The 14520-nt window shown below is 47.7% G+C and overlaps 1 protein-coding gene across 1 annotated transcript; it reads right to left on the reverse strand.

Moving 5' to 3' along the window:
* Positions 1 to 1156: 1156 nt before the first annotated feature.
* LOC140925401 (apoptosis regulator R11-like) lies at positions 1157 to 1786 on the reverse strand. Its single transcript, XM_073375370.1, has one exon. The coding sequence runs from the start codon at positions 1784 to 1786 to the stop codon at positions 1157 to 1159; it is 630 nt and encodes a 209-aa protein (XP_073231471.1).
* Between the last annotated feature and the right edge of the window lie 12734 nt (positions 1787 to 14520).

The following is a 14520-nucleotide window of genomic DNA, read 5'->3' on the forward strand; positions in this document are numbered from 1 at the left end:
TCGTCCATCCAATCGTGCATGATGAACTTAGAAAAAGCACGCCGTACGATGCATGAATCAGCGAAAGACGTCGTAGAGTTCGTCAACAGAGCTAATTATTTGCTTGAGAGAGCAAGATGCTCTAACGAAGAAGAAGAAGAAAGATTAGAGGAAGGGATGGAGGAACTATCTTTGTGCCTACCTGGTCTGGATCAAGGGTTAGCTGTGCAACCTACGCTGTCACCGCGCAACAAAGAGTTCCAAAAACCTTCTCGTCGAGGTGATTATTGGACTTTTTTGATATTTAATCCACTGCAATATATTACGACAAATAATGTGCCTTGGGAGAGTCCAGTTGTATCACTGGGTGGCGATCAGGGATACCGCGCATGTCTTCAAATGTTCGTGTCCAACAAGGAATCTTGGCAGGGAGGAAACCTCGGTGTGAGTCTTCGTTTGAAGCCTGGTCCCTATGATGCTTGGCTCGCATGGCCGTTTCCTGGCAAGGGTGTCAAGGTGGCCATGTTTCGCATCAACGGAAAGCAACCTTACGTTATCTCGTTTGGTATACCAAAGCTTGGAAGGTATGGTAACCGCGAAGCCAAGTGTTCGCATTTTCTGTCCATCCAAAATTTTATGGATGACACACACCTCGTGGACAAGAAACCCCGTCCTAATGGGGAAGACGACGTCTTGCTCATCGGTTTCGCCGTACAAGGAGAAGAGACGTTTTTCCCCAAGTCAGAGAGTATCCTTGAGCAGAGAGTCAAGCAGCTGGAGCAATCGATGCAGAAAGTGGAACCAATTGCCGACGACTTGAACAACTCGAACAGACGGTTGGCTCAGCAAATTTCCCGATATGGCCGATATCGACACGGAGATCATTATTGTTGTTAAAGACGTTGATCATGCATTGATTGTTTAATAAAGAAAAGTGGTGTAATGCATTTATTGTGTATCCTTTTTCTGTGTCGTCATCTCTGTCTACTTAACGAAGACAATAGAATGATAACTTTTCTTTATTTTATCTTTAACGAGTGGAACACCAACTGTTCATAGTTTTATTGTTATTATTATTATTATTATTATTATTATATTATTATTATTATATTATTATTGTTATATTATTATTATTATATTATTATTATTAGTAGTAGTAGTAGTAGTAGTATTATTATTACTTGTAAAATACCAGAAAAGTAAGACAAGCTGCTAAAATGCTTCCCAGAGCCAACATAGTTTTCCTTCTGGTGTCTGTTTGCTCAGGAAAATAAGCAACAAAAGCATCCCAGCCTCCCTGTTCTCTGATCCATGGTAGCAGATTCTCGACGATATAGATGACAGTCCAATTGACCACGTGTTGGACCATGTCTGATCTCTGTTTCTTTACCAGATGATGGGCCACTGCGCCCGCAAACTTGTAAAAAGCCACTATTCTGCCCCAATTTGTTCCGTTTTGAAAAATGACGTGTGCCGTGTGAACAAACGTAGAATAAGCTGTGGCTGGTGTAATGATTAGCGTGGTGTTTAACAACTGGGACAAGTCTGGATTGTCCACTTCGATTATAGTTACCATTCTTCGGAGGGTATTTAAAGTTATGCTGGGCGGTGCCTGTAGATCAAGAAACTTTCGCGGTAGACCGATGAGTTCGTTTGGCTTGAATCTGCGCAATAAACTGTACCAGATATAGTCCTCAGCAAGAGACATCGCTTCCTCGATGATGCTTATGTCAGTACTCGACAATTGACATGCACTGAGTGGCGGCCATATGCCTTCTCCGTTATCTGCAGCTGTCGCTTCGGCCATAATGGTACCCAACGAATTTAACTGCGATCACTAGAAGAAAACTAATGTTCCAGTAGACTGGGTTTTCTTAGTAGCAATAATCAGCAGACACAGGATCAGGTCGCTAGCAAACGACGAACAAAAAAACGTCTGAAAGTCAGCGATAAATGGTCTTCCCTCTTTTATTCACCCACGACCATCTTCAAAACGATTTTTGATACTATTCATCGTGAGGTCATCGTACCATTGTCTGCAACGAATGGTCTGTGACTAATATCAAGAGAAGGACAGTTGTCAGACGATGCTTTCTCTGCACCAACAAGTACTCAATCTTTTTCTTTTTATTGTTGCAACTCTATGTATCAAGATTATTGTCCTGAATATACATCATTCTAAATAAAAAGCAAGTATTTTTGTTTGCGTGTTTATACATATGTCTCTTTCGGGAGTCGTTTATTGTTGCTCGCCATTGTTTTCGTCAAAGGTTCAAGCGTGGAGACGTCCATGGCTTCGCCAGACTTCTTTGTTTCAAGATCTCTTAGACTGTTCGAACCATCCCAGGTCTTTGTCTCTTCCTTATCGAGAAGCTGGTCGGGTAAGGCGTTGACCCATTCTTGACACCTTTGCATTGTTGACGCTGTCTTGCAAAGTGCCCTCATCCGCAATGATAAAAGTTCCAAATCCAGGGCTTCTTTCTGTGAAGGTTTCGTGGCATCGATTCCATGAGATGTCATGCTGACAGCGTTTTAACTGACCAAGGACGTTATGACCTCAACGTTGAAGGGAAAAAAAAACTGAGAAAGATTTCTGTTTCAATTTACCTAAAACTCTCGTCCCTCGCACCAGCTTGTTACTAAGGATAATATGAGCAGATTGCTTTTTTGCGTCGTGTTGTCGTCCCTGTAACTCGTCTAACGACCTTCGATGGTTGCAGTCGTCTTAAGTTTTCTCGATTCGGTGGTTTTCTTGAGATTAAAATTAGTTCGAAGGGTTCGCAATCAGGGAAGAGTTCATAGAGGCGAGAAGAGTGAGATGCGACACGCCCATCAACGGTCATCAACTGTACGTGGTGTGGTGAAGCCTTAACGAAATTGCAAATTTTTGCGATCCCTCTTCCGAGGGCATGATGTCCTTTGATTTTCAATGTCCCGAGAGGCCTTCCCTTTGAGTCCTTCACGTTGATCCTGCATAGCGTATTGTCTCGTCTAGCCAACTTTTCTCGGTTCGTCAATGGCAATGATTGATCGGCCATGGAATCTACCCATTCTCGACACCTTTGCATCGGGGCTTTTGTCTTCAGTAATTCCATGAGATGTCTTCGACCTAGCGACTTAATGAACTAACCCCTTGATGTCAGAAAACAAAAAAAAATGTCACCATCTAAACTTCAATACATTATTTGTATTTCGACCCTTTGTGGTTGTCGTTCATTACATCAATCGAAAGACTATCTGCCTAGTAGGTTGGGTCTGTGAGGTGCGTTTTTCCTCGATGTAGTCTGCCACGTCTACTAGCAATTGGTTGATTCCAATCAAGACGGTTCTGTAGGCATCCAGACGACTGTCTCTGTCTTCCTTCAGGCAATCCATGTTTCCTTCAAAGAGAGAGACATATTCTGCCGGAACATGTCGAGACTCAGTGTTAGGCGTCACCTTCTTCTTCTTCAGAGTCTGAAGACACGAAGAAGACGTCGTCGCTTGGTCTTGGGTGAGCAAATTTTCCTTGGCGATGTGTTCTCGTCGATCCATGATGGTCGACTTTGGTGGGTCGCAGTCGTTTTCGGCTTTCTCGTGTCGGTGGTTCCCTACGGGTAAAAACTAGTTCCAAGGGTTCGTTATCAAGAAAGAGCTCATAGATTCGAGAATTGTTGGAGACGGTACGCCCGTCAGCCGTCATCATTTGCACAGTGTGCGGTGACACCTTAACAAAATTGCAAAATGCTTTAATCCCCCCTCCAATGGCTTGGTATCCTCTGATTTTTATGGTTCCCAATCGCTTTCCCTTGGAATCCTTTACCCCTATCCTGTGCAGTGTAACGTCATTCTTAGTCATCCTTTCTCGGTTGGTGATGCGCAATGGGCCATCGTTATCGAGGAGGGACAGGTTTTGATTGAACCTCTCCTCTAAACTATCGGCAGCGTTCAGTACGGTCCCCTCGCAGTCCACCTCGCCTGCTATCCCATACGTTAGTCGCCAACGACTTAGATGCTCTTCCAACGGTTTGTGGAGGTCTTGTTCGTCCACGAAAATGTTGTCACGGATGACTAAGTTGTCGACTTCGAGAATGGCCACAATCAATGCATAGCCTGCCGAAAACACTCGTAATTCTCCCGTGACATCGAAGGGCTGATCTCCGGAGACCTTGTGCGTTCGATTAACGAGGCAGGCCAATTCTGGGGTTGAAACGTTCAGTTTTTCCAACAGTTCTCGGGCGCATGTCATACTCGTAACGAACACAGGTTCGTAAGCCGCGGAAGACCACCCTTTCATCACTTTCTTGTTCAATAAAATTGGCTCCACCTTGATCGTGCGACACGTCTTGATAATATCAGCAGCAACCTCGGAATTACTTGGCTGTGTAGCCGCGTGATGCGGTTCCAGTCGAGACCCACAAATTGGCCCTTGCTCACCATAGAATCTCCAGTAGCTCAAGTGGTTAGAGCATCCGACTAGATCACGGAGGGTCGTGGGTTCAAATCCCATCTGGGACTCGGATTTTTTTTCCGAGTCCTCCTCAAATTAATATCATGTTGTTGTTGTTTCGTCTTTAATATACTCACTTTGGAGGTTGGTTGGCCGCATCTTTGATATGCTTTAAGGTGACAGCGCGATGCTGTTAGTGAGTTCTTCACTTCTTGTGTGCCTATCATTACTTGGCTGTGTAGCCGCGTGATGCGGTTCCAGTCGAGACCCACAAATTGGCCCTTGCTCACCATAGAATCTCCAGTAGCTCAAGTGGTTAGAGCATCCGACTAGATCACGGAGGGTCGTGGGTTCAAATCCCATCTGGGACTCGGATTTTTTTTCCGAGTCCTCCTCAAATTAATATCATGTTGTTGTTGTTTCATCTTTAATATAACCTCGGAATCGTACAAGTAATTTCCATCGAAAGTGACGTTGTACAGGGAAGGGTTGTACAAGGCCTTACAAGTGCGGGTCATCTTTAGAATTGCATCGTGTTTGATTTTTGCCACCGTGTCATTTCCGGATACTGAAAAGTCGATGGCAATGCCCAGACATTTGCTCTCTAAACGAAACTTGTGCATCTTCGACACGATGGATTCGGTGGTCTTGGTGGCTCTAGCCAACATGTAATCTGTGATTTCGTCCATGTCCATCGTTTCCTCTATGTCGGAATGCATGGCAGCCTCTCTGACAGACAAAATGTCATGTCGAGACTTATCTAGATCATGCGCCACTACCTCGTCGAATGTCCGATGTATCAAGACTTTCGCTGCTCCCTCTCGACTCAGTCGCATCAATGGCACCATCCCGTCGATCCAAAGAGGTGCTGGTCTAGCGCCAAACGCAAGCACTCCTCACTGACGAACCACTTATTCAATAGCCCATCACAGGGAAATAAATCGATGAGCAGAGAAGCGAAACCAGCAACGGCCCTTCGATAGCAACCAGAGGACATTACGTCCGCACGTACGTCAAACCTCGAGACGACAAACCGTCGTGCCCATTCACGAATCACCACACGCACGGCCTCTGCAAAAGTCTCGATACGGTTTACGTTCACGCAGAAGACGTCTCTCTTGTCCACGTAACTCTTGGTAGGCTTGGATGACACGATGCATCTCACCCTGGGTGGATCCTCGATCACTACCGGCAGTTTGAGCGGCAAGATTTCTCTCACAAGGCGTTCGACTAGACACTTGACCTCCAATAAAGAATACGTGTAATGACTATTACATTTGCAGTCGGGATCGTGATCGCGTTTCAGCTCTAGTGCCAACTCCACGAGCGATCCTTTCTCTACAGTGCCGTTCGGTTTCATGGAGGTGTCGACCGCCTCAAACTCATCCTGGTAGCTCCACCTCACATCGCCTCGATTGACCGCTTGGCGTCGGTCCATGGTGGTAATTTGCGTGGTGTGAACGAGGAACAGATCGTAGCGATTACATTTGGCTTGAGCCTCCATCAAAAATGCGGGTGCAGACAACATCGTCTCGATACGAGTTGGCATTTTTTTCAGTTCCATAATCGATGCACGAATACAGGCACCGTGTTCCTCACCTAGATAATTTGCATTACCGGCAAGATGGCCTTCGATCCAGTCCACGGCTCGTCTCCAATCCACGCCATGGCGTGGGTCCTTCTCCTGCTGGCCAGAATCGTCCTCTGCGTAAAGAAACTTACATATCATTCTACACAAAACGTGCGACAACGCGTGTACGTAAGCCAACAGAGTGGTCGTCCAAGTGACACAGGAAGCTTTGGCTAGGTAGATGACTTCGCTTCCGGACTCGGCCTCGCATGCGACGGATCCATAGGTGTCGCCATTGTCTATCCATACCACGGTCGGCACGCCAGTCGAAGCTGGTAAGGCTCTTCGAACGACGTGTTCGATCCCGGATACCAGCTCCTTGCCACAAGCGACACTAAAATCTGTAAATCGAGAGCATGCACAACCTGCGTGTTGCTCGATCCAGCGTTCCGGCATGCCGTCACCGTCTCCACTCATCGTTGGTTAAATCGCAGTATTGATGAAATCTAGCTCGCACTTATAAAAGTTGATACTTTGTTGAATTAGTAATAATTCCGAGCGAGACGAGATTGAATCACCGCGATGGCTGCCTCTTCCGATCAATGTTTTAGGAGCGAGTTCTTTTCACGTTACTGTCCGTTGAATCCAGGAGTCAAACCTTACCTTCCTGGGATAACTATCAGCAAAGACCATTCCTTTGTGAAGAAGATGGACGATTGGAAAAGCGCTCATGGAGGAAAACGCAACGATGAACTGACGCCGCCCGCCATTCGCGAACACCCGGGGAATCCATTGGCCGTGATCGAGGGGTCCGACAACATCGATTACGTAATGACCGACAAGAACCACGGTGGAAGATACTTTGCCGACGAATTGGCCCAGCGGCAAGTTTTGAGTCTCTGTTGGGATCTCGGCGATGGAGTGGCAGCGCAATTGGGGGTACATCCCTTGTACTTTTCCTGTGTCATTATGGTGCCAACCGATGGTACTCAAACTAACTACCGGTACGACAAGAGTGTCTACACAAATGCGTACATGCGACAGAGCAGCGCCAAAGTGGCCAAGGAGCAGTTGCCCGAAACGATCAAAGGGACTACTCTCCATGAAGTGGTCAATGAGGTCATGAACAGCGACATGGTCGTCCAAACGATTCGCAAAAATATTGGGTATTACGAGCTCAGCACCAACGACCGTTTCGAAAACCTGTCGAACCAAAAGCTCAGGGAATTGCTAGACGTGGATGCCAATCACCTCAGTGGGACGGACGATATCTCATTGAGTCCACTATTTGTCCAAAAGATCCGAAAAACGGAGTATGAACCCAGACCAGACGGCTCGTCGGTGACTTATCCTCTCTTTGACTACGGTTTTGGAAAACTGTTCAACGAAAGCAATATCTTGACAGGACGAGTATGCCGCTTGACAAAATTTCGCAAGGGAAAATCTGTCAAGTTTTACCGACGCGTGGGCCTGGCATGTCCGTCGTTCCTCAGTGTCGGAGGCACGCTTGCATTGCAAGATGAAGATGAGCTGGAAGAACGCCACCGTATCTTGAAGGACAATCAAGAGTACCAAATTGAAAGGATGCAAATGCGTGGTCTAACACCTTACGAGAAATCTAAGACGTACGCCACTGGCAGTTTTGACCTGGTGTACAACACAGGAAGCAAGGATGCCGCGCCCAAGAAAAAGGTTGCCCACTTTCAACTCTTCACGAGGACGAAACTGGATCATCGGGCGGTTTTACCTTTTGTGCTCGTCCTCGAGATGATCAAGAGTGAATTGGTCACGTATCTGGCTTTGATTTGCATCATCCACCATCAGATGAACAACCCACAGAGTTGTCGGTTCGAATCGGGAGACGTGAAACCTGGAGACGCGACCATTTCTGTGTACCAGCGACTGGTCGAGATGCTGTTTCCCTGTTCGGCATGGTGGGGTGATGGAACGATCATATCTGGTGACAAGTGGAAAATGACAACCAAGATGGTTCTTTCCAGATGGCCCACCTTTCTCTCCTCAACTGAAAAAAGCACCGAAGAAGTATTAGACGTCGCCGGAGCAGACGAGCGTACGAAAACAAAGTGGAACAAGATCATGGAGACTCTTCGAGAGAACGGCCAGTTTCATCACTACCTGTTCTTGCCAGTGCTGGAGTCCAAGTCCTTGACATTCACCAAAGACGACCGAGTGTTTTGTACCAACAACCGCAAATGCATCCTAACAGAGGATCAAGTGAAGAAGTTGTTTGACCATCGTTTTGAAAGAACCAAAGGGCCGTTGCCGCGGACGTTGGTCTCGGCCGTCGTATCCCTCGGCGCCTTGGAGAAACCAAAGGAAGATTTCAAAGTTACCCGCATGACCTTAGATTTACAACAGCCGTTCAACACTCTGCTAAAGGCAGAGACCATACGCATCTTTCGCATAGTCAGTGACAACACGGGTGAACAAGAACCAGAGTACGACGTCAAGATCAATGGGTACGTGGAGGCACTGCGTATCAACGCGTTTAAGAACAACGAGGTGCTGTCGACGAGCAACATACAAGAGTACCTAGAGTGTTTGAATCTACCCGAAAATGAGAGGGCCGATGTAATCAACTGGTTCGAAGACCAGGAGGCCACAGAGGAGACGCGTGAATTCGAGGGAGAATGCGAGGGTAACCAGAAGAACTCGGACAGAGAAGAACCGAGCGCCAAGAAAGCAAGACTGAGCGACGATAATTGATTTTTGTATTAAACGTTATCTATACCCAAAAGCCCTGTATCTTGTGGTCATTTTTGTTGTGTGTGTCAACCATGTTGCCCGTACAAGTACTTGTAGATGTTGATGGCTTGGGCCCTGCTAACTTCGAAACATTTTGCCAATGGCTCGATCCTCCCGCAAGAGCCAGAATAATAGAAACGGGGGACGATGGGAATACGGACACTACAATAACGTATCAGTGTCAGTGGACCCTAGACACGACGACGCCCATCCATGTCCAACGCATATTGTCTCGTGCGGATGAATTGAAGGCGTGGGTGAAGGAGGCGGGTGGTCAAGTGCAGAGACTGCGGATAGGAGTACCCTTTCGTGTCCATAATGCCAACGAATTTCACGACTATGATTATCTTGAATGGATCGTGCCCATGACAGCCAGGAATCGAGGCAATGCATACCGGGGGTTAAGACGACGGGTGGAAGAAACACTGAACATGACTGTGGAGCTCAATCGCGACTACTTGGAAATGATGGAGTCAAATGGTAGTGCGCGATTTTTCGTCTCTAGGCGATTACCTAAAATGCCCATGAGGGATGCAATCGACCAATTTAAGATGTTGAACCAGTTTCTCGCTGTTTGGCGTAACTCTCGAATATTGAGCGAACCTTGGGGTCTGAAAATATTGTACGATTCAAGTAGGCCCAACGATGTCTAGCAAACTTGAAGGGACTTCATCGTTGGACATTGCAACGTTATAACTGTAGGCAACATTTGACAATAATCATTGATGCTTTAATTTAATCTACAAAGATATTTTGTTTATTAAAATGTACCCAAAAAAAAGACCACTCCTAGTCCTTACAGTCCTCATCCCTTTCCACCATAACCATGTTTCCGGCAACATATGGCAGCTCTTTATAGACCTCTTGCAAGACGATGGCAAGTTTTACGGTGTCGTCTTTTTCCCTTCCCAGAACTAAGAGCGAATCAAAATGACCGTGCGTTTTATCTTGAATGCATGAATGGAGGACTAAGAAGTTTTCAGAGGAATAAACCACACCAAAATCGATCGTCTGCTCGTCATGAGTCGCCAAGTTCGTTAAGGGAAACGCGTACAGTCGTACCAAACGTCCTGTTATCATGAGTCCAACGGTGCCATTTGCTGGTTCTCCTGCTCCTCCTCCGCCTCCTTCCAGAGGATACACGATGGACCGTGTTTCGTCGATCGTTACCTTCTCTATCTTGTGATGAGAGGACGTGTCGTTTCGTTTTGCCATATACCGGATGGCGAAAGAACCGTTTCTAGGTCGGAAGTTTTTGAGATCTTTGGCTTCGTCGACGAACGATAACTGTACGCAGGCATCTGGTGGATTATACGTGTTATTTTTGAGGGCCATCAAAAACCATCGCCCTACCAAAGAGCGAAACTGTAGCCACCCCTTGCTCTGACTTTTACATATCGTTCCACCTTTGTAGCGCCGATACTTGGAGACGTCGCGAACGGTACAAAAGTCTCCCCCGTAGCCTTTTTGACACCTACAGACGGGTGACCCTGTGAGATCAGAGTCGCACCTTCCTCCATTGAGGCAATGATTACTGCAATCGACAAAATCGATCACGTTATGGCACTGCTTCCCAGCGCGTCCGAACTTGCAGAAACAATTGTAACCGTCTTGATGGTTGATACACTGTCCGCCTTCCTTGCAAGGTCGAACTAGGCAGTCGTCCATGTCGACGGTGTGTCGGCAATGGACACCGTGATAACCAAACGGGCAATGACACGTCCTTCGCGAGCTACGTTTTAGACACTTACCATTGTTGTTACAATGGCCTCTAGTCGTGCAAGTATCACCGTCTTGTGATCTGTATTCGCACCGTGTTCCCATCCAGCCCAACTGACAGCTGCACGAAAACCGTTCTTGGTCAACTGGATGCTTCACGCAAGTCGCTTGACCAAAGCACGGGTTTTCGTAATCGCACGGGTGTATTTTATTTTCACAGAGCGGACCCCCGTATCTGTCCTTGCAGATGCAGGCATAACCACCCTTTGGACCACGAACGCATTCTTCCGTTCCTTCGGCGCTGCAAGGATTAGACGCACACGGATCGTAAAAGGTGGCACAATGTCGGTCTTCCGTGCAAGGGATGTCACGAGGGTAGTCTGAAAACCCAAAGAGGCAAAGATTCTCGATGCATGTCGCGCTGTAGATTGTATTCTCGATGAAGATACCGGGAGTCTTGGACAGAGATAATGACAATGTAATCGCCAGCGAGACTGCTACCAGCATCAGTGCAAAAAAGGTGACCAACGGACATGACCCACAGATTCGATCGGGCCACTTTAGGGGTCCCTCGTCCACTTCTTGACACGAATCGTCCGTGTTACAGGGATGAGTCGGTACCGACTGGTATCTGGAGTGAGACATCTTTCAATGGTCCTCGCATACAAAGTCGGGTGGCTAGCGACTGTTTAATAACTCAACCCTAATTCTCGGACTACCACTGTGATACACCGTTCGACAAAACACACCTGCGAGGAAATGTGCAAAGCTGCAATGGATATCACTTCCCAAGCAATCAGTCCCAAAGCAAAGGTGATGGCGACGCCAATCCATCCTGTAAAGTCCCATCTTTGCTCGTTGCCGTGCTGCCTAGTAGGCGCAACGCGAATGAAAACCGTCGAAGGGCGACAGAGATGCCATTCCCCTTCTTGCGAGAGGACAAAGTTTCTCCAAGCATGCCAAGAACCTTGCCGGATCGTGATTGCTCAATTCTAGACAGTAGATGTCGGTCGTGTCAACTTCTAGAGGCTGCAACGATGTTCTCACCAACCGAGGACGCCAGGTCAATGCCACAATCGATCCAGGTGGAAAGGGAACGAGATCCACGCATCGGACACTGGCCTCGCCATCGTATTGGTAACATATCCCGTGGACTAAAACGTGGCAAGATCCATCCGACCACTTCACTGGAGCGAGACAGATCCCTTCGTTCCGACGTACGATCCACTGACTCGCATGTCGTGCAATCACGTTGGTACCAGATGCACGATTGATCAACAGTGGTGAGTCTAATTCGATCACATCCATGCTTTCGTTTCGAGGGGGTCCATTCGCCCACGGCTTGCCTCCTGTATCTCGGGTACCTCTCTCCCATTGCACCGGCGTTTTCACCGTAGAATTGTGACACCACACGACCATTGGAGGTGAGATGTCGTCGTCTGCAAAACAAACGTCTAGACATTCAGAGTGGCGGCCGCACGTTGCCGTGAAGTTAACACCTCTGTAACGAGCACCATCTTTCCCGAAACAGAACGGCCACCGTCCGTCCCCGGGAATGCTGTCGACGGAAGGCCAGTATCGCAATGGGATGCGACGACCGTCTACGATTATTGTCCCCGCCACGATGGCATGGGCCGCATCGCTTGCATAACATCGCCGATTGGATGATGCACAGACGAGTTTTGGTAGTGGGTAGGTTTGATCAAATGTCACTGATTGTCTTCGATCCACCGTTTGATCGAAGTCGACGCATTGTATTCCCCAATGGGTCGTAGGTCCTTGAAAGTACACTCTGAGAAACGATACGGTCAATAATGTGGTGGCACTCATGACCGCATTCGTCGCTTGTTGACGTCGCCGATAATAAAGGGATTAATTTTTTGGTTTACATGTTGGTTATCTTTGTCGTTTATTTTTCTTTTTTCTTTCTCCTTCTCTACGGGCCGAGGAAGGTATCATAGCCTTCTTTTGTTTTCTTCGTTAGTGAAAGATGCACTTGAAGTGATGCTCTAAGGTGCATCTAATTTTATCAGATTCTCCTTGGAAAGTCACACCTTGTAGGGACATGCCGTGAACGAACACCTCTCGAATCCATGTCATGAGTGCAAAGCCTCTGTCGATGTGGCAAGTTACCCCCTGTGGTGCTCTGATGACCCCAATAAGTAGCAACCCTTTGGACTGGGGAACGTCCTCTTCCTCGGCCGACAGGGGATCCACAACGACTCACGAATCTCGCTGTCCGACCAAAAGTATGCAATCTTCTCGGCCGCCGTGGTTGTGGTCTAGTCTCGCGAGTTGCACATATGTGCGGTTTTCTTCCATCCGGTCGATCGTCTGATCCCTTAAAACATGCACCAATCCCGGCACTAGCATTGCCGCTTTGTCGAGTTGTTCTTCGACCCAGAACGTTGGTGCAGAGATGGGTACCTCATCCTCAAACTCGCACCAAAGGCTTTCTCGAGGAACCCACGCTCGCGGACTCGAGGCTACCACTGGCACATCGATGGGTATCCCTTGCCTTGCTTGCACCAAGGTCGGTAGTAGTGTTTGAATGAGCATGGTTCTATCAAACGTCTGAAAAACTGAATCCGCGAAACGAACGTCGATGGCCGTAGAATCGTTCACGGGAAGATCGCGTTCTGTAAAGATCATCCGCTGCCTTTGTTGCGCATCAGAACTGCGCCAACGGAATGTCACTGCCATTGCAAGTTCCAACACGAGCTCGCAGTATCTTTGTAAGACGGCGCCTTCGTAGGCAATGTCGTCACCGTCTAAGAGAACCAGCTCACACACGGTGGCCAATCGAAAGGCGTCATCGTTACCGTGCCTTTTGGCTTGCAATGCGATACGCTGTAGATTATCCAACCCTCGCAAAGCTTTGTTGCGCTGTCTTCGTCATTCAAGACTGCCACCTCCCCAGTGAACTACAAATGCTAGAGTCTCTCGCAGGATAAATTTTAAGTCTTCCTGGTAGACGAATCTTTTTCGAGGATCGATTAAATTGTCAAGTAAACCCAGGTTACACGTTTTGTTATTCCCTTCCAACTCGCCCAGTGCCAACACCCATCGCTTGGCACCATAATACGACGGTTTGACGGAGGGAAAGCGTTCCTTCCATTCGGCCAAGTTTACTATCGGAAAACGAGACACGGGCGAGACCGGTGGTGTTCCACTGTCAATGGAAACGTCGTCGCTCAGCGAAGGAGGTAAATCTTGGGGATAAACGAACTCGATCTTATCCCTCAATTCGGCCAAGGTCGCCTCGGCATTCTCGATTTGATCTAAGATATCGGCTAGCTGACTTCTGTATTGTTCCACTTTATCGTCGAGAACTAACAGTTCCAACTCCCGATTCGCTATCTGTTCTCCCAGATGTTGTAACTTCTGATCGAGCTCAGATTTTCCTGGCTGCCATTCTGGTGGTGACGAAGGTAACCCTGGAATTTCGTCCTCTTGAAATTCCGGCTCCGTCAAATGTGGATGCACTATCGCTGCGATACGATCGGCCTCGCGTATTCTTTGCTCTAAGGTCGCGACTTGATGTTTCAGTTCCAAAACGAGATCATCCTGGAAGCTACGATGCCGTTCGCATTCCTCCAAACGCACGTTTAGCTGTTCGTTGACAGCTTCCAGTCGATCCCGCTCCGTTCGGGTTTGTTCCAGATAGTTTAACCGAGCGTTTAAATCTAGCAGTTCGCGCTTTAACTGATCGCGTTCCAGGCGCAGTTTTACTGCTTCTCCAGGAGCAGCTTCGGCCAGTTGTCGATTAAAAGTTTCTACTTGCTCTTGCCACTGAGCTCGTTCCCGTTCTACTTCTTCTTGGAAACGACTGTATTCCACTGTCGTTCGATCAAGTTTTTGTTACATCAATTCCAAACGTTCCTGACATTGTATCACCTCTTGTCGCAGCGCTGTCTCTCGAGCCTCACTGTCTGTTCTTGCAGTCATCTCCGTTACATCTCGATCTCTGGAGGCCTGTTCGAGTTCGCGTATTCACTGCTTCAGAGCCTTGATTTGTTCCTCCACCAGCGCAGAAGCCGTATTGACTTCGGTCAAT

The sequence above is a fragment of the Porites lutea genome (genome assembly GCF_958299795.1).
Source record: "Porites lutea chromosome 5 unlocalized genomic scaffold, jaPorLute2.1 SUPER_5_unloc_2, whole genome shotgun sequence".
Classification (NCBI taxonomy): Eukaryota; Metazoa; Cnidaria; class Anthozoa; order Scleractinia; family Poritidae; genus Porites; species Porites lutea.

Bases quoted from the DNA above. Each gene is read 5' to 3' on its own strand.
- LOC140925401 (XM_073375370.1), bottom strand. From the start codon at position 1,786: ATGGCCGAAGCGACAGCTGCAGATAACGGAGAAGGCATATGGCCGCCA.